This window comes from Lissotriton vulgaris, chromosome 1_2 (genome assembly GCF_964263255.1).
Source record: "Lissotriton vulgaris chromosome 1_2, aLisVul1.2, whole genome shotgun sequence".
In the NCBI taxonomy this organism is placed as follows: domain Eukaryota; kingdom Metazoa; phylum Chordata; class Amphibia; order Caudata; family Salamandridae; genus Lissotriton; species Lissotriton vulgaris.
Genome location: NC_141686.1, coordinates 46,400,756 through 46,420,281, shown reverse-complemented (window position 1 = coordinate 46,420,281; position 19,526 = coordinate 46,400,756). Strand labels below are relative to the sequence as shown.

The window sequence follows — 19,526 nt, the reverse complement described above, 5'->3', positions numbered from 1 at the left end:
AGATGTGGGTTTGTTTGGGGGCGGGAGTGAGGGCGAGTCTGGCTGCGACAATCTGTATGGCTTGAAGTCTCTGTAGGAGGTGTGGGGCGATTCCTATGTGGAGAGTGTTGCCATAGTCCAGTCAGCTGGTGATGAGGGGTTGTGTCACAGTGAGTCTGGTGTGCAGGGGTAGCCACTTGAAGATCTAGCATAGCATCCACAGAGTGAGGAATCAAGTGAAGGATACTGCAGTGATCTGTGATTTCATGGAGAGCTTGTTATCTTTGAGGATTCTAAAGTTTCTGGCATGGTCAGTGGGTATTGGTGTGGGCCCCAGGTCTGAGGGCACCAAGTGTCGCTCCATGGGTTGCTGTTGTTGCCAAAGAGCAGCACTTCCATCTTATGTTTGTTCAGCTTAAGGCAGTTCTTCAACCTGTCGGCGACGCTTGTCATGTTTCTGTGAAAGATGGTCCTCGTGGTGGTGTCATCCTCTATGAGGGAGAGGATGAGTTGGGTGTCCTGTGTGGGATGCTATGTTGAGGCTTTACGATGTGAATATGTTGGTCAGTGGGGTCATATAAGAGTTGAAAAAAAGTGGGGCTGAAGGATGAGCCCAGAGGGACACCACAGAAGATATCCTTGGATTCGGGGGTGAAGGATGGTAGGCGGACCCTCAGATTTCTTACAGTGAGGAAGGAGGTGATTCATCTGAGTGCATACCCTTGGATACGGATGTGGTGCAGTCTTTCGATCAGCCTGTGGTGTGATATGGTGTCTAAGACTGCAGCGAGGTTGAGGAGGATCAGAGCAGCAGTTTCTCCTTCGTTGAGGAGGATTCGGATGTCATTGGTGGCTGCGATCAGGGCGACATCAGTGCTGTGATTGCTGCAGAAGATAGATTGGGAGGCGTGGAGTAGTTGGTTCTGCCCCAGGTATGTTATGAGTGGTCTGTTAATAGTCTTTTCCAGTGCCCTGGCTGGGAATGGGAGAAAGAAGATTGGCCAGTAGTTTTTTGGAGTTCGCTGGGGTCGGCTGACTTTTTCAGTAGTTGTCTGACTCTGGCATTTTACCAGGTGTCAGGAAATTGAAGTGGCGATTGAGGTGTTGATCACGGTGGTGAGTTCCTGGCGGATCCTTTGGTTTCAGAGGTTAAAGAGGAGATGAGGGCATGGGTGTCTGTGGTAGCTCCCGAGTGGATGGATTTCATGATGGAGGTGGTGTTCTGGCTGGAGAGGTGGCTCCAGGTGGTCATTCTGTGGTTCATGTTGGTTGTGGTGGGGGCGTGTCTGTCGAGGAAGTCCCTGGGAGTGGGCGGAGGTTAAAAGTTTTTATATATAGTTGCGATCTTGCCGTGGAAGAAGTTGGCGAGGCTGTCTCACAGCTCCTGTGAGGATGTGATATTTTCGCAGGCAGGAGAACTTCTTACAGATGTTGAAAAGTTCCTTGCTGCTGGTTTTGTTGTGTGCGGCTACGCCTGTCTTAGTTGACCTCAGCAGGTGGTGGTAGAGGTTGAGGGAGGTCTTGAAGGCTGCTTTGTCGGAGTTGTCCTTGCTGGCACGTCATCTCCTTGCGCTCATGCTTCTCTGTACTAAGTTCTTGGGTGTACACCAGCTGGCCAATTTAGAGGATCTTCTCAGCTTGTTGCTCTTGATGGGACAAAGCTGTCAGCGCCGATGGTGATTGAGGCAGTTAAGTTCATATTCCTGTTCCAGGTTGGTGGTGGCAGCTGGGTTGGAGGGGTTGAGGGCATCCATCTAGCTAGTCTCTGAAATTTTGCTGTAGCTGCAGTGGGGAGCGCTAGCCAACCTGTGGGTGGTGGTGTGGGGGTTGGAAATGTTGAAATGGACGATCAAGTTATCAGTCTATGCAAGTTCGGCAATGTTGCATGTTTGGGCGTGGTTGCTGGAGATGAAAATGGGTCCAGCATGTGTCCTGCAGTGTGCATGGGGTCGCGGATGATCTGGGCTAGTCCGAGGCTGCTCATACTGTCAAGTAGGTGGGTGGTGTTGTCGCTGGGGGTTGATGTAGAAGTTGGTCTCTGAGGAAGATGTAGTCCTTTGAGTCCAAGGCTAGGCGTGCAAAGAAATCTGCAATGGTGTTGCAGAATCTGGAGGGAGGGCCTAGAGGGGTCGGTATGCAAGAGTGTCTCTGATCGTTGTCTTGTCATCAGTGTGGAGCTTGAAGTTGAGGCATTCCATGTGGGGTGGGGGTGTTGTCAGTGGTGGTGGTGGTGCACTGTATGGCCTCTTTTGGGAGGAAGGCTATTCCTCCTCCTGGGCTTGTTGGTGCAGTTGCTGTGATTGAATTTGTATCCATCAGGGATCACAATGGTGATGTCAGGGGCTAAGTCTGGGTTGAGCCAGGTCTCCATGAAGGAGACGGTCATGTGCGAGGGTAGTGTTGAGGTCCCATAACTAGGTGGAGTGCTTGCATATAGAGCATGCTTTGAAGAGTAAGCTTTGGAGTCTTCTGGTGTGGTGCTTTGCGCCTTGCGCTGTGGTGCTTTGTGATATGCTGGTTGTCATGTTGATGCAGGGGAAGGTGCATCTGGCACAGGAGAACAGTCTTACTGTAGAGTGTGATGCAGCAGTAGTGGTGGTCGTCACCGGGTCGTTCTGGGCTCAGGGGGCGGAGTACGGCTGAGTCATACCTCTAGGTGGGCCACGTTTGCGTGACTTTGGCATTCTGGTGACAATTGCTGCTGCGTGCAGCTGCAGTTTGGGCTTCATTAAGTAGTTGCTGGGAGGAGGGAGGGGTGCTGGGATGTGGTGGGCGCGGCTAAGCAGGGGCAATCGGGAGAGGAGTTGGTGGGTAAGTGGGGAAAATGGGCCAGAAGCAGAAAAGGAAAAGGATGGGAATTATGCAGAGAGAAAACGAGAGAAGCAGAGACAGAGAACTTAGGATGAGACAGAAAACGATTGAAGCAGAGACAGAAATTAAGCAGAGACAAAGAGAATATAAGAGACAGAAGGAAAATGAGAGAAACAAAAGAATAAGCTCAGCAATGGCAATTCAGTACAGATGGAGAAATCGAGAGAAGCATAAGAGTCCAAGAAATAGCACAATAGTGGTAATTAAGCAGAGAGAATATACAAATACAGCACAAGAATGAGGTTGGCAGCACGAGGGAGAGCCGGGTCTGGGACCTGCTCAAAGGGGTCGGGCTGCGACCTCCATTAAGTAGGTCCTGGAAGGAGGGTGGGGTGCTGGGAGGCAGTGAGCGGGGCCCAAGAGGGAGGCATCAGCGATCAGGAGAGGAGTTGGTGGTGAGGCAGGAAAAATGGGGGACAATCCAGCCAGTGTGATCAGAGCTGTTGTGAAGTGCACCATTAATAAGAGGTTTTAAAAAGAGAAAAAAGCCATATACATCTAAACACAAAGTCTGACATGCCGTTATGATCAGCATTTGTGAAATCTATTGCACATTGCTTCCTGCCCCTTGTGTGTTTCGCTCATCAGTGTCCTGGGAAAACTTAGCAGGGTGCCGATGAGATGATTTCCCACCTTGTCAATCCACACAGGGCTCCAGCGCTGTAGATCGTAATTAAATAAGTGGCCACTAGACTTCGGAAGACCTTTAAGAGGGATACTCAGTGAATGCATAGGTGATTCCACGTTTTAGGCATTCAGTTGATGCTGAAAAAACAATAAAGGAGTAACCCCTCGTGGGTAGAGAGAAAGGTAACTCTCTTACAATGAGCACTAGTGCTCTGGTTAGCACATTTTGCCCCAACCTGTTACTGGATAGAGCATATCCTTATAGAAGACCCCTCACTCACCAACCTAGTTGGTGACATGCTTCATCATCGGGGTCCCACCCCCTAGGCCGAGTGCCTACAGGGTGTGCTGCGACACCTGATTACAGTGGAGCTGGTTTCGTTTTTATGTGTACAAGACTATCAAAATTGTGTATTAAAAAGGGCCAACACTACTCACTTCAAGTATTTATTCTTGAGCGCTTGAACCCTTAGTAAAAATAAAGTGTGGCACCTTTGCCCAATTAGGAAGGCTTTGGTGTCAAAAAGTCGTGTTAAAATATATAAAAATAGCGAAAGTGTGCTATGTGAATGTGAATGTACAAAACTATTGTTTAAAAAGGTCTACATGTTTCAACCCAAACATGGATTCAAGGGTTTTCGTCAGGACCGTAGGTGATTTGAACTGGGTGGTCCGCCCACGCTAAGGAGCGTCCTGCCCTAGTTCAATTTAGAGATCGTAAATAGGGATCTCGTGCAAAAAGGTGCGTTTTTCACTTTTGAAAAAACCTGTGAAAAGACAGGGAAACAAAAAACAGGAAGGGGTCACACACAGGGGTAGACAAAATGGATTGTACCACATGTAACATATATATTCATGATTATTTAGGAACAATCATAATATCCACGTGTGGAATCATACCAGCATATCACTATCGTGATTAGAACATATCTACTGCGTGGGTGGCAACAGAAATATAGTGATAAAATGCCGGGAGGTGCCTTTCAATCAAAGGGCAGCCGCCAAATGAGAGGTGTCGAAATGGTTTGGCGTCTGGGATACGTGAAAATCAGGGGTCGATAAATGGGAGAGTGACCTGTTAGCGTGCTGCGCTGTGAACGGCTGCCAAATAATTGTGAGCAGTCGTGAGAAAAAACTGTCTCAAAAGTATTGAGGCGGCTGGTTATTCAGTGCTTACGCTTGAAAGCGAAACTCTCGCTTCATAGGCACCAGCGTTACCAAGTGGACAGGATTCCGTTCTCCTGTAGGTGAAAAAACAAGTTTCCAGTGTCAGCGCTGTGATCAAAGCGCATTGACAATCGAGTATTGCCCCAAGAAGAAATAGTAAATAATACAGGCGGTCGTTCCCGCTTAGCGGTCCTTCAAGTGTACTTACTTGTCGCTTCTGTTCATCAGACCGATTAACCTACTTGGTTCTTGCTCGGCGTGCCCCGTGGAGTGTCTCCGGTGCCTGTTTGCCGGTAATGTGAACACTTCCTCGTTGGGCGTGGCCGGGTCACGTGTGGTGAGCACGTGATCCGGAGATGGCCAATCACAATCTTCGGTGAACACTATTGTAGGACTTGCCCGAGTCAAGCAATGTATACATTGCCATGGAAACAGGTGCAGTGATCTCGGGCGGACAGCGCTCGCGTTGCTTAGCTATATTTCTTGGGTATTTTTATCGTGTTTCTAAGCACATACATGGGAGTGGATGGGCAATATTTACAAGGTGTTTAGTATACAGAGATTACTGTCAGGACATAGGAAAATGATTGCCTTTTAGAGACTTTGACAAAACCGGACAGGCATAAGATAAATCCGTCGGGTGGGGTGCTCTCTTATGTCAGTACATTGTTCCACGGAATGTTATCGTTTAAGCCGGTTTTGTGCGTGGAAAGTCTGTAGACCCACCTCTGTTCCTTCTCGTATAGGCGTTTTTCTAGGTTTGTACCAGGTTGTATTTGTTCAATTATTGTCCACTTTATGTCATCAGCAGTGTGACCTACCGACAAAAAATGTTCAGTAAGCTTTGTATTCGTTTTCCTGCACCTGATGGTGCTTCTGTGCTCTCCTATGCGAAGTTTTATTTTTCTGCTGGTCATTCCTACATAATGCAAGTCGCATGGGCATGTCAATCTGTAGATGACATTCTCGCTATTGCAGTTGGTCTGTCCTCTAATTGTCCACACTTTGTTAGGTTCCAACAGTAATGTTTTTGTATTTGTGGTAAAGGGGCAGACACTGCAACTTCCGCATTTGTAGTGACCAGTTACCTTAGGTAGACCCCATAGATTAGTTTGTGTTTCTTTCTTAGGGTGTATCGCTAGGGGTCTGGTATTGACTACCGCATCTTTTATGCTTCGTGCTCTTTTGAAAGAGAATAACGGTTTGTTCCATCTTAGGTTGCCTGTATTCAGAATGTTCCAGTGCTTTTTTATTATTCTTGACACGTCATTGGATATAGTGTTATATCTTGTAACACACGTCAAGGGGATCTCTTCCGGGACCCTTTCTTTTGGTTCCAAGAGCGCTGCGCGAGGCTGATTACGAGCTCGCTTCTGGCTTTTCTGGAGGATTCTGTTAGGGTAACCTCGGTTTTGAAGTTTCTGAGAAAGATCTTTGGCTTGGCTCTTGTAGTCATCCAGTTCACTACAGTTCCTACGGATTCTAAGGTATTGCCCGTATGGTAAATTTTCGCGTAGGGGTCTTGGGTGAAAACTTTCAAAATGAAGGTTATTTTTGGCAGTAGGTTTGTAATGGGTAATAGTAGTCAATTTCCCATCTTTTTTTGTGATTTTTACGTCTAGGAAGACCAGGGTGTCACTGCTTTTTTCATATGTGAACTTTAGATGATTGTCTCGAGTGTTTATCCAGTTGAAGAAAGAGGTTAGTGATTCCTCTGAGCCTTTCCAAATGGTTAGCACATCGTCGATGTACCTACGCCATATCAGGAGATTGGAGCTATAGGGGTTTGTATCGCTGAGAATGTATTTCTCTTCAAAATCAAATACATACAAACCCGCTATGCTTGGAGCAAAAGAACTGCCCATGGATGTTCCACCCGTCTGTAGGAATATTTGGCCCTCAAACTCAAAATAATTCCTTTTTAGTGCTAGCCTTGCACACTCGAGAATGACGTTTTTGGGTGTTCTTGATGTCCATGTTTCCTTCTCTAGAGCTCTTTCTAGTACTTCCAGCGTTGCATCTTGAGGGATGCTGGTGTACAGGCTCTCAATGTCAAAACTCACCAGGATGGTGTCATTATCCACAGTGAGTTGGTCAAGAATTTGTAGGAGACTCTTTGTGTCCTGTAGGTATGTGCTGGTTCTTTGCACCATGGCTTTGAAGAAAACGTCGCAAAATTGTGATAGTGGTTCGAGGACTGATCCCAAACCAGAGACAATTGGTCTACCTGGCGGTGGTATCCTGTTTTTATGTATTTTGGGGAGGGTATAGAAGTAGGGGATTTTCCCTTTGCTGTTGCAAAGGAAATTTGCCTCCTGTTTGGATATAAAACCCTTTGTTTCTCCATATTCCACTAGCGATGTTATCTCGCTTTTCAAGTCTTCTGTTGGATCCACTGGTAGTCTCCGATAACTATTGTCATCTGCTAGAAGTCGAAGACATTCGGTTTGGTAAGCTGTGCGATCTTGCACAACAATTCCTCCACCTTTTATCACTATTGTTTCACAGTTCCGCAGGGTTTCGAGGGCCACTCTTTCCTGATTAGTCAGGTTCATGAATTGTTTCTTGGGTTTTGTATTCTCAATTTCATTGAAAACAGCCTGCTCGAATGTGGAAACTTCCACAGGTATCGAGTGTGGCTGAGGGGTGAAAGTGGCTTTGTTCCTTTGCAACAGCGAAGGGAAAATCCCCTACTTCTATACCCTCCCCAAAATACATAAAAACAGGATACCACTGCCAGGTAGACCAATTGTCTCTGGTTTGGGATCAGTCCTCGAACCACTATCACAATTTTGCGACGTTTTCTTCAAAGCCATGGTGCAAAGAACCAGCACATACCTACAGGACACAAAGAGTCTCCTACAAATTCTTGACCAACTCACTGTGGATAATGACACCATCCTGGTGAGTTTTGACATTGAGAGCCTGTACACCAGCATCCCTCAAGATGCAACGCTGGAAGTACTAGAAAGAGCTCTAGAGAAGGAAACATGGACATCAAGAACACCCAAAAACTTCATTCTCGAGTGTGCAAGGCTAGCACTAAAAAGGAATTATTTTGAGTTTGAGGGCCAAATATTCCTACAGACGGGTGGAACATCCATGGGCAGTTCTTTTGCTCCAAGCATAGCGGGTTTGTATGTATTTGATTTTGAAGAGAAATACATTCTCAGCGATACAAACCCCTATAGCTCCAATCTCCTGATATGGCGTAGGTACATCGACGATGTGCTAACCATTTGGAAAGGCTCAGAGGAATCACTAACCTCTTTCTTCAACTGGATAAACACTTGAGACAATCATCTAAAGTTCACATATGAAAAAAGCAGTGACACCCTGGTCTTCCTAGACGTAAAAATCACAAAAAAAGATGGGAAATTGACTACTATTACCCATTACAAACCTACTGCCAAAAATAACCTCCTTCATTTTGAAAGTTTTCACCCAAGACCCCTACGCGAAAATTTACCATACGGGCAATACCTTAGAATCCGTAGGAACTGTAGTGAACTGGATGACTACAAGAGCCAAGCCAAAGATCTTTCTCAGAAACTTCAAAACCGAGGTTACCCTAACAGAATCCTCCAGAAAAGCCAGAAGCGAGCTCGTAATCAGCCTCGCGCAGCGCTCTTGGAACCAAAAGAAAGGGTCCCGGAAGAGATCCCCTTGACGTGTGTTACAACATATAACACTATATCCAATGACGTGTCAAGAATAATAAAAAAGCACTGGAACATTCTGAATACAGGCAACCTAAGATGGAACAAACCGTTATTCTCTTTCAAAAGAGCACGAAGCATAAAAGATGCGGTAGTCAATACCAGACCCCTAGCGATACACCCTAAGAAAGAAACACAAACTAATCTATGGGGTCTACCTAAGGTAACTGGTCACTACAAATGCGGAAGTTGCAGTGTCTGCCCCTTTACCACAAATACAAAAACATTACTGTTGGAACCTAACAAAGTGTGGACAATTAGAGGACAGACCAACTGCAATAGCGAGAATGTCATCTACAGATTGACATGCCCATGCGACTTGCATTATGTAGGAATGACCAGCAGAAAAATAAAACTTCGCATAGGAGAGCACAGAATCACCATCAGGTGCAGGAAAACGAATACAAAGCTTACTGAACATTTTTTGTCGGTAGGTCACACTGCTGATGACATAAAGTGGACAATAATTGAACAAATACAACCTGGTACAAACCTAGAAAAACGCCTATACGAGAAGGAACAGAGGTGGGTCTACAGACTTTCCACGCACAAAACCGGCTTAAACGATAACATTCCGTGGAACAATGTACTGACATAAGAGAGCACCCCACCCGACGGATTTATCTTATGCCTGTCCGGTTTTGTCAAAGTCTCTAAAAGGCAATCATTTTCCTATGTCCTGAAAGTAATCTCTGTATACTAAACACCTTGTAAATATTGCCCATCCACTCCCATGTATGTGCTTAGAAACACGATAAAAATACCCAAGAAATATAGCTAAGCAACGCGAGCGCTGTCCGCCCGAGATCACTGCACCTGTTTCCATGGCAATGTATACATTGCTTGACTCGGGCAAGTCCTACAATAGTGTTCACCGAAGATTGTGATTGGCCATCTCCGGATCACGTGCTCACCACACGTGACCCGGCCACGCCCAACGAGGAAGTGTTCACATTACCGGCAAACAGGCACCGGAGACACTCCACGGGGCACGCCGAGCAAGAACCAAGTAGGTTAATCGGTCTGATGAACAGAAGCGACAAGTAAGTACACTTGAAGGACCGCTAAGCGGGAACGACCGCCTGTATTATTTACTATTTCTTCTTGGGGCAATACTCGATTGTCAATGCGCTTTGATCACAGCGCTGACACTGGAAACTTGTTTTTTCACCTACAGGAGAACGGAATCCTGTCCACTTGGTAACGCTGGTGCCTATGAAGCGAGAGTTTCGCTTTCAAGCGTAAGCACTGAATAACCAGCCGCCTCAATACTATTGAGACAGTTTTTTCTCACGACTGCTCACAATTATTTGGCAGCCGTTCACAGCGCAGCACGCTAACAGGTCACTCTCCCATTTATCGACCCCTGATTTTCACGTATCCCAGACGCCAAACCATTTCGACACCTCTCATTTGGCGGCTGCCCTTTGATTGAAAGGCACCTCCCGGCATTTTATCACTATATTTCTGTTGCCACCCACGCAGTAGATATGTTCTAATCACGATAGTGATATGCTGGTATGATTCCACACGTGGATATTATGATTGTTCCTAAATAATCATGAATATATATGTTACATGTGGTACAATCCATTTTGTCTACCCCTGTGTGTGACCCCTTCCTGTTTTTTGTTTCCCTGTCTTTTCACAGGTTTTTTCAAAAGTGAAAAACGCACCTTTTTGCACGAGATCCCTATTTACGATCTCTAAATTGAACTAGGGCAGGACGCTCCTTAGCGTGGGCGGACCACCCAGTTCAAATCACCTACGGTCCTGACGAAAACCCTTGAATCCATGTTTGGGTTGAAACATGTAGACCTTTTTAAACAATAGTTTTGTACATTCACATTCACATAGCACACTTTCGCTATTTTTATATATTTTAACACGACTTTTTGACACCAAAGCCTTCCTAATTGGGCAAAGGTGCCACACTTTATTTTTACTAAGGGTTCAAGCGCTCAAGAATAAATACTTGAAGTGAGTAGTGTTGGCCCTTTTTAATACACAATTTTGATAGTCTTGTACACATAAAAACGAAACCAGCTCCACTGTAATCAGGTGTCGCAGCACACCCTGTAGGCACTCGGCCTAGGGGGTGGGACCCCGATGATGAAGCATGTCACCAACTAGGTTGGTGAGTGAGGGGTCTTCTATAAGGATATGCTCTATCCAGTAACAGGTTGGGGCAAAATGTGCTAACCAGAGCACTAGTGCTCATTGTAAGAGAGTTACCTTTCTCTCTACCCACGAGGGGTTACTCCTTTATTGTTTTTTCAGATTAATTGGGGGACCAGGAGTTCCCACCTCACATAGTGCCTAGCATTATTATTTTCCCTCTCTCTCTCCATTGTTGTGAAAATTCAGTTGATGCTCCCATGGACTACCAACTCCCTGGGGCTTTGTTATAATTTAGAAAGGGAGGAGAGCTGTGCGGACCCCTCCTACACATGGCCAACATGGGGCTAGGGGACCACGATCTCCATGAGGCCAGGCCGAGTGCAAATAAAGGTGAAGAGGGGGGGGGGGCGCGCGCACCTGCTCCTGGGCCATTTACAGCCCCAGGACCCTGGGGTGAGCGTTCAAGTGTGTCAGAGTGCGAGTGATTTTCAGTGTCTCAATGGGTGTGGGCCTGGGAGTGGTTTCATAATTGTCTCACTTGGTGTGTGAAGGGGTGCATGAGTGTTTAAATGGGTCTGTGAGTGGTTGTCTGGTTGTGCCTAAATTCAGTCCTGCATGGAAGAATGCAGCTTGACAGAGGGGAGAGAACTAAATGAATACTGTTTTGCTATGCAGTGAGCTCTTATCCTTAGGTCTTTAATCTGGCAGACTGTTTCCACATAGCAGGCCTAAAAGATATGGAGCTCATGTTCTTACATACATGCATGTCTTACCGCAACAGGGACGCCACCTTAGGCTTGATGGAAAGTGTATATATTTACACAACAGTGAGATAAACAAGTAAATCACTTACCCAAAATAACACTCTTTTCTTCATCATCGTATAAGGACACATTGTCATAACGACAATACTTGTCATACTCCAAGCAGAAATCTTCAAATTCAAACTGGAATACAGAAAATGTCAGGTTGTAAATTTTCTATAACTAAGTCCACACCAAAGGGCATAGCTGTGTTGAATGAATAGAGATTCTATGAAAATACACAGAAGAAAGGCTACCTCAGCACATGCTGCACTGCTATTCCTATGGAAACATGTGTTCACTGCCTGTGCTTCTTAAGTTTTGCCTGCACAGCGCTTGTGGAATCTATTGTATTTAATACAAATCTTAAAGGGGGCTTACATCCCGCCCTTGCTTTTAATTGGTTTATGTGCTTGCTACTTACTTTTCCTCCATTTCTATTGGTTTTAGCATATTGTTTCCTGTTCCTTGTGTGTTTCGCTGATCAGTGTCCTGAGTTCAAAGTACTGCTTTTCATCCATTGTGGTGGGTGGAACTTTTTATTCGGTTTCGTCTGCATCATATTTTTTTTATTTACCTGAACCTAATCTCTCCCTTCCTGCATGCATGCATTTGAAGCGTGCTTGATCTCTGCATGTTTTTTCTAATCTTTGATTTAAACTGTGTGGTGTTACGCTGACGCAGAGACTCAAACCCGGCTCCCCAGTATCCTTCCCCCGACCTCTTCCCCAGGCGCAGCAGCTCAACCGCCCATGCCAACAAAAACACTGTTCAAATGTTCAAGCTACTTTTAAGTTAAGCAACAGTTAAATTTCATATATTTGTATCTAGCTATTTCTCTAATAAACATATACTAAACAACTTCTTTGCATACACATTTGTCTTGTATTTTTGACTGGGGTCATATGACTTTACAACGCAAAGAACATTTTAAGATGGCCACCAAACTTTTATCTTATTTGAGGTATCACAGAGCGTGTCCCTTTCTACAGCGCATGTGCGATGTGGACCAAGAAGCCCATTTCTCCAGCGGCTTTCGAAGCTGCAAATCACACTAAAGGCAACAGGGATTACTACCAGCAAAATAACCCAAGCGTAGCACTCTGAATTCTGGGAGTTGTGGTTGGTTTCTCTGTAGATCGGCAATGTTTGTAGATCTGAATATTTTGCGCATGTCCGATATGAAGGGTCAGTTTAAAAAAAACGATATGAAGGGTCTTCAGAGTATGGTGAAGATGGCAGCGCACCGTGAGCATAGAGCCTGAGTTACAGCATAACCGCAGTGGTTTTAAAAAAAAAATCTTTCGAATTACGAGATATAACTTATGCAATGAATAGTATGGTTTTGCAGAACAATGTTGTGTTATTTGACAGAATGCTGTAGTTTAGGAGTGCTCCACGACATTCACTGTATTTTTTTGTGCAAGAACGACAATGGCAGCTACCTGTATTTCAAGTATTTCATCCTCCGTGCTTCGTGGATCTCTTACTGCATCCATTTCATCGCATCTAACAATTACGATGCAGAGCATCTCGCCTAAATCTCCTTGAACACTACACATACTCCTGGATTTTCAGGCCAGTGGAAATACACTTTGTTAAGTTCTATCTAGTATTTTTTTTAACTTTATTTCTCATTCTTCCACAATGATTAACAAACATTGCTCAAAACACATTTCAGCATTTTGTCCATAGTGCATTCCACAGGGTTGATGTCATACAAACTATGAGCGGTACAGTTACATGACAATATTAACATGCCAAAAAGACAGGAATTCTGTAATACAGCAAGGTCGTGCCCTTCAAAGTCGTCCTCTTCCGTATAGCCTACTCACAAGGCCATAGTGTTGAAGGATTATCCTGTATCCAAAACTACTGGAGAACCAAATTAGCCCCAAACAGCGCTTCGCTCAACCCACCCCGGTACGGTCAAAATTGTCCTTCAAATCAGCAGCATCAACTGTGTCCAACATGTACTGGCGATACGGACCCCATATATCTTTTGGGGCACATCGCACTGGCATAATTGCATTGTAGTTTTCGGATTGGGTAGAATAGTATGCTAAATCTTTTTTCCAGTACACTTTAGTTGGCAAGGGGCCCCCCATCCATTGCATGGCCACCCTTCTTTTGGCCAAAAGGAGACCAAGAGCTGCAAGCTTGCGCACTCCCTCTGCTAAGTGTTTATCAAACCCCAGTAAAGCGACCAATGGTGTCTCCATTAACTCACAATCTAGCATTTTAGAAAGAACCTTGAAAACCTCGCTCCAGAAGGTACGTATTCCTGGAAATTCCCAAGCTAAGTGAGTGAAGTGTGCATCCTCTGCATGACATCTCATACACTTCTCATCCTCCCTTAGTCCATATCTGTGCAACCTAGCCGGAGTGTAATACGTTCTGTGAATATACTTAAAATTTAGCAATCAATGCCTGTCGTTCAGGTAGATGGACTTAATAGTCGTAAAATACCAGGACCACTGCACCTCTGATGACCGTACCAAGTTCCTCCTTCCAGTCTAACTGAAATTTTAGTTTTGTCTGCTCACAGTGGCCTTTGAATAGGGAATATAACAGTTATACCATGTTGCGGAGATTGTGTTTGCAACGGTACATAAGTGACTGCATCCCTACGGGTTCACACATGTCTGAACCTAACAAAACGCACAGTGCACTACGAAATCTGTAATATTGAAAAGTATCTAACGCTGTTACCCCTTCCGCCTGCGCCGATACCTGTTCCCATGTTTTACCAGTCCCTTCCAGGAACAAGTCACCCATATACTCAATGTACAGCTTAGCTATAGTGTTCATTATAGCTCTGTCCCCTTTGTGTGGCAGCCACAAACACCATTATATCAGCAGTATAGGAGAGTATATTAATTGTATTTGTTGCGCAGCTCTGTAACACCTTTGCATGTCTAACGTTTAACCCACCCTCTGAATAAGGCTTTGTTAGGATGTCCCATTTTACCCGGCTCGTCAATTTGCGCAATGTAGAAAATAAAAACTGGGGTAGACCAATGAGTATGGGTATGTATGTATATATGTATGTATGTATATATGTGTGTGTGTATATATATATATATATATATATATATATATATATATATATATATATATATATATATATATATTTTTTTTTTTTTTAAGTTTCAAAACCCTTTATTGTGCATAATAGCATGGTATACAATACAGCACAAATTGGCAATCTTCCAGTCGATCTATCGCCCTACATACAATAACAGTGGTGTACTTCGCCCTGCTACCCTATCCCGGCCCCGCCCCCTCAACTACCCGCCCATCAGAACCCCCCAAACTCCCCATCTACTTCAACCAACAAAGCCAAGCTTAACAAAGAAAGCCATATATAGAGTTTCAAACCACGAAAGTCTTCTCACCAGGCAAGTCAATGTCTCTTGCAAAGTAGCAGATGTTCAGATTCCGTCGCTAATTTTGCCAGTCCAGTAACGACCCACGTGCACCCCGTGCCCACAATATCATGTTATATATTAACATTCCTTGCACCATCCCATGTACACATCACTTCCCCGCCAAGTGCGCCACAGCTACGCCAGCACTCTCAACCTCCACATGCTGACTCAGGAGATAAGTCGTCGGAGGCCCCCAGATGTCCCTGGGACGAGATTTCAACGGCAATTGTTCCGCATATGCGTGGAGGTATTCCTGCCAAGTGGATAAGTCATGAATCCAAGCCTTAAACTTAGGCGCCCTGCCCCTACCCCACCTACAGGCCACCTGTCTTCGTGCCAAAAGCACTCCCAGTACTAGAAATTTTCGGTATGGTGTTTTAACTTCTCCGGTCAGCCCCAACAGTGCCCTAAGGGTGGAGGGCTCGATCTGAGTACCTATCATGCAAGTCAGGCCCACGAATACCACCTCCCAATAAGTAGCCACCCGAGGACATCTCCATGCCAAATGCACAAAGTCCGCTCCTCTCCGACCGCATAGCAGGCATTTGTCATCTTCCCTAAGGTGGAGTTTATGTAACCTCGCCGGGGTATGGTAAAGCCGGTGTAAAAACTTATAGTGCAGTAAGCTCAGCCCGCTGCTGCTGGAGACAACTTCTGTTTGGAGGCAGGCCGCTTCCCACTGGTCATCCGTTAGGGGGTTATCAAGGTCCTCCTCCCACTCCCGCCGGGCCCTAACTGGGTGAGGGGGAGGTGCCCTTCGGACCCTCTTATATAACAGTGAGATAACATGTGTGGGAGCATCCGCTTGTAACATTAGATGAAGCGACGTGAACGTCTCTGGCTCTTTCGGGAAATCTGGGGTTTTAGCTCTAACACTCTGTCTAAGTCTGGTGTAAAGAAACATCCATGAACGAGTGTTCGCTCTCCCCAAAGAACTGGTCCCTAGTGTGAAATTCCCCCCCGATATGCAGATCACCCCAGGTCCTAAACTGCAGTTGATCTAGCAGGCTTTGGCATATCTTTTCATTCGTGACTGGCAGCATTGGACAATGTCGTAATGACACCCTTGGGGAGTACATCAGTTGCACCCGCTAAGCTTGCGCCAACCAGTTCCACGCCTTCACTGTACATTCAACTGTGGATGGATCCCGATCTCTCTCTTTGGTTGGTGTAAACACATATCCCGTCGGGGGAACAGGGGCCATGTCCCCATCCTCCACAGCAGATGGGGCATAAACGGGTGTGGATGAAACCAATATACCACGAAGTGTGCTTGTGCACTGTAATACTTCTCAAAATTAGGGACGTCAAACCCTCCAAAATGATCGGTAACGTGTGGCCAACGACAAAAGTGCCTGCTTACCCCTCCCATAGTAATCGCACCAGCTGTGTTTTAAGTGTATTGAAAAAAAAAGAAAAAAAACCCGGGTGGTAAGGAATATTTATGAATAAATATAAAAATGTAGGCAGTATATTCATCTTCGTCAGATACGGTCGCTCCCACGCTCCCTGGCTCCTGACGGTTTCGTTACCCTCTCCTCAAACCTCTGTGTACCTGTGCATTTACATCCGTGATTTGCTCTCTGCATTAGCACTTGTGATTTGTGATTGGCGATTTGTTAACCTGCATTAGCGCTTGTAACTGTGAATCTGTCTCAGCGCTAGTGATTTACTGCTCAGTCCGCTCTGTATGTGGCACGTTTCAGGCATTCTGCAGCGCAACATAATTCAGACCATTTAATTAGCGCGACGGAAACGGAGCTGCGCTCTACCTGGTTACTTCAATCTTTACCTGCATATTTAAAGCGCCTGTGACCTTTTTCTGTGCCCCAGCCTCACTCGACTTGTCTCTACCTCCATTTTGTTGGTTGTTGTTGCTCAGAGCCCTTCCTTCTCGCACCGCTCCCGCCTCCCTGCTGCCCCTCCCACGCCCCTCCCCCCTCAAAGTGTATTAATGACAGATGGTCCCACGCGCAGCGTCCACGCGCTACGTACACGCCGAAGGTGCGCCAAAGGTAAGGCCGTCTACGCCCGTCCGCGCCTGGACCGCGCCCAGCGCCAGACCCCATGTCCCTCGCTCTGCCCAGCCCTCCCGCATTACCTACGATGCCGCCACGCTCCTAGCCCTTAACCCCGGTTGCGCCCCCAACTGCGTCCAAGCCGCTCCTGGACACACCCATGGACCTTTCTCTTGCTACTCCTGCAAATTCATCGGCACCGACAACATTTCCGCTATGACCACACCACAGATTCCCGACCCCAACCACCTACAATGCATCCTTCTCAACACCCGATCGGTCCACAGACACGCCATTGACCTCTGGAATCTACTAGACACCATCTCTCCAGACGTCGCCTTCCTAACAGAAACATGGATGAACGCCTCCTCCGCCCCAGACATCACCATTGCCATCCCAGAAGATTATAAGATCACACGCAAGGACCGTACCGGCCACACAGGAGAAGGAATCGCCATCGTCCATAAAAAATCTATCCACATCTCAACCAGCTCTGACGTCAACCTCGCCAACTCTGAACACCTTCACTTCCAGATCCACATCGACCCCAAGACCACACTCAGAGGCACCCTCCTCTACAGACCACCTGGACCCCGCGCAAAATTCAGTGAAGACATCACGGACTTCATCACTCCACACGCGCTCCCCTCCAAAGATTACATCCTTCTGGGAGACCTCAACTTTCACCTTGAAAAGAACAACGACCGCAACACCACCACCCTCTTGGACAACCTCGCCAACCTCGGACTTAAACAACTGGTCACTTCCCCCACCCACATCGCAGGTCACACACTCGACCCCATCTTCACCTCCAGCAATCATGTCTCCTTCAGCCACACTACGGATCTCCTCTGGACTGACCACAGCTGCGTTCACTTCACCTACAACAAGCCGAAACCCATCAAACACCTCCAACCAACTCTGCAAAGAAACTGGAACAAAATCACCATCGATCAGATCTCCTCATCGCTCCTTCTAAACACCCCAGCCCACTCTAACCCAGACCAAGCTGCCGCCAACTTCACCCTATGGTTATCCAACACCGCCGACATCCTAGCACCACTGAAAAAACGTCAAAGCAAACCTGGCAGCAAGAAGGCCTCATGGTTCAACGATGATCTTAAGAAATCCTAGAAACTCTGCCGCTCCCTTGAAAAGGCCTGGAAAAAAGACCCAACAACTAGCAGCAAGGACGCCTTCAAAAACGCCACCCGCACACACCACCAACTAATCCGGAAGGCCAAGAAAACAGCATTCAAGGATCGACTAGACAACAACGCCCACAACAGCAAGGAACTTTTCAACATCGTCAAGGAATTTACCAATCCCTCGGCCAACTCCAACGACATCACCCCCTCTCAAGCCCTCTGCGACTCCCTGGCTTTATTCTTCCACAACAAAATTGCAGACATCCACAACAGCTTCGACAACCAACCCGGAGACCAACCCACCCAACCATACGCTGAACTTTCTTCCCCCTTAAACACCCTTAACGACTGGAACCCAATCTCCACTGAAGACACCATCCGCCTGATGAACTCCATCCACTCAGGATCCCCCACAGACCCATGTCCTCACCACATCTTCAACAAAGCAGACTCCGTCATAGCACCGCACCTCCGAGACGTCATCAACTGCTCCTTCAACTCCGCCACCTTCCCGGAAAGCTGGAAACACGCTGAACTCACCGCCCTTCTTAAAAAACCCACAGCGGACCCCACCGAACTCAAAAATTACCGCCCCATATCGCTCCTTCCTTTCCCGGCCAAAGTCATCGAGAAAGCTGTCAACAACCAGCTCGCCGCCTTCCTCGAAGCCAACAAATCCCTCGACTCCTCACAATCTGGCTTCCGAGCAAAACACAGCACTGAGACCGCCCTCATCGCAGCAACAGACGACATTCGAACTCTACTGGACAATGGAGACACAGTCGCCCTCATCCTCCTCGACCTCTCTGCAGCCTTCGACACAGTCTGCCACAGCACCCTCTTACAACGCCTCAGAAACATCGGAATACAAGGAAAAGCTCTTGAATGGATCACCTCGTTCCTCACCGGAAGAACCCAGAGAGTCCGCCTTCCACCATTCAAGTCCGAGGCCACTGAAGTCATCTGCGGCGTACCACAAGGATCCTCACTCAGTCCCACCCTCTTCAACGTATACATGAGCCCCCTCGCGGCCATCGCTCGCCAACACAACCTCAACATCATCTCTTACGCGGATGACACTCAACTGATCCTTTCTCTCACCAATGACCCCAGCACCGCCAAAACTAACCTACATGAAGGAATGAAAGAAGTTGCCGAATGGATGAAACACAGCCGTCTGAAACTGAACTCAGATAAAACAGAAGTCCTCATCTTAGGTACATCCCCCTCGGCATGGGACGACTCTTGGTGGCCGGAAGCCCTTGGAAAAGCACCCATCCCGACAGACCACGCACGGAACCTAGGCGTTATCCTGGATTCTTCACTTTCAATGAACAGACAAGTCAGCGCCGTATCCTCATCCTGCTTCAACATTCTTCGCATGCTCAAAAAAACATTTCGCTGGATCCCCACCGAAACCAGAAAAACAGTCACCCATGCTCTGGTCACGAGCAGACTGGACTACGGAAACACCCTCTACGCAGGTACTACCGCTAAACTCCAGAAGAAACTCCAACGAATCCAAAACGCCTCAGCCAGGATCATATTAGACATCCCGCGTAACGAACACATCTCTGGTCACCTGAAAGACCTCCACTGGCTACCCGTCAATAAGAGAATCACTTTCCGACTGCTAACCCAC

General features: G+C 46.7%; 1 protein-coding gene across 1 annotated transcript in view; it reads right to left on the bottom strand.

The window, feature by feature from the left end:
• Positions 1–19,526, bottom strand: part of OVCH1 (ovochymase 1) — an 852,055-nt gene that overhangs the window by 525,060 nt on the left and 307,469 nt on the right. The window contains exon 13 of the mRNA XM_086952799.1: positions 11,338–11,431. Within this exon, the coding sequence (XP_086808925.1) occupies positions 11,338–11,431 (94 nt within the window). The remainder of the gene's footprint in view (positions 1–11,337; positions 11,432–19,526) is intronic.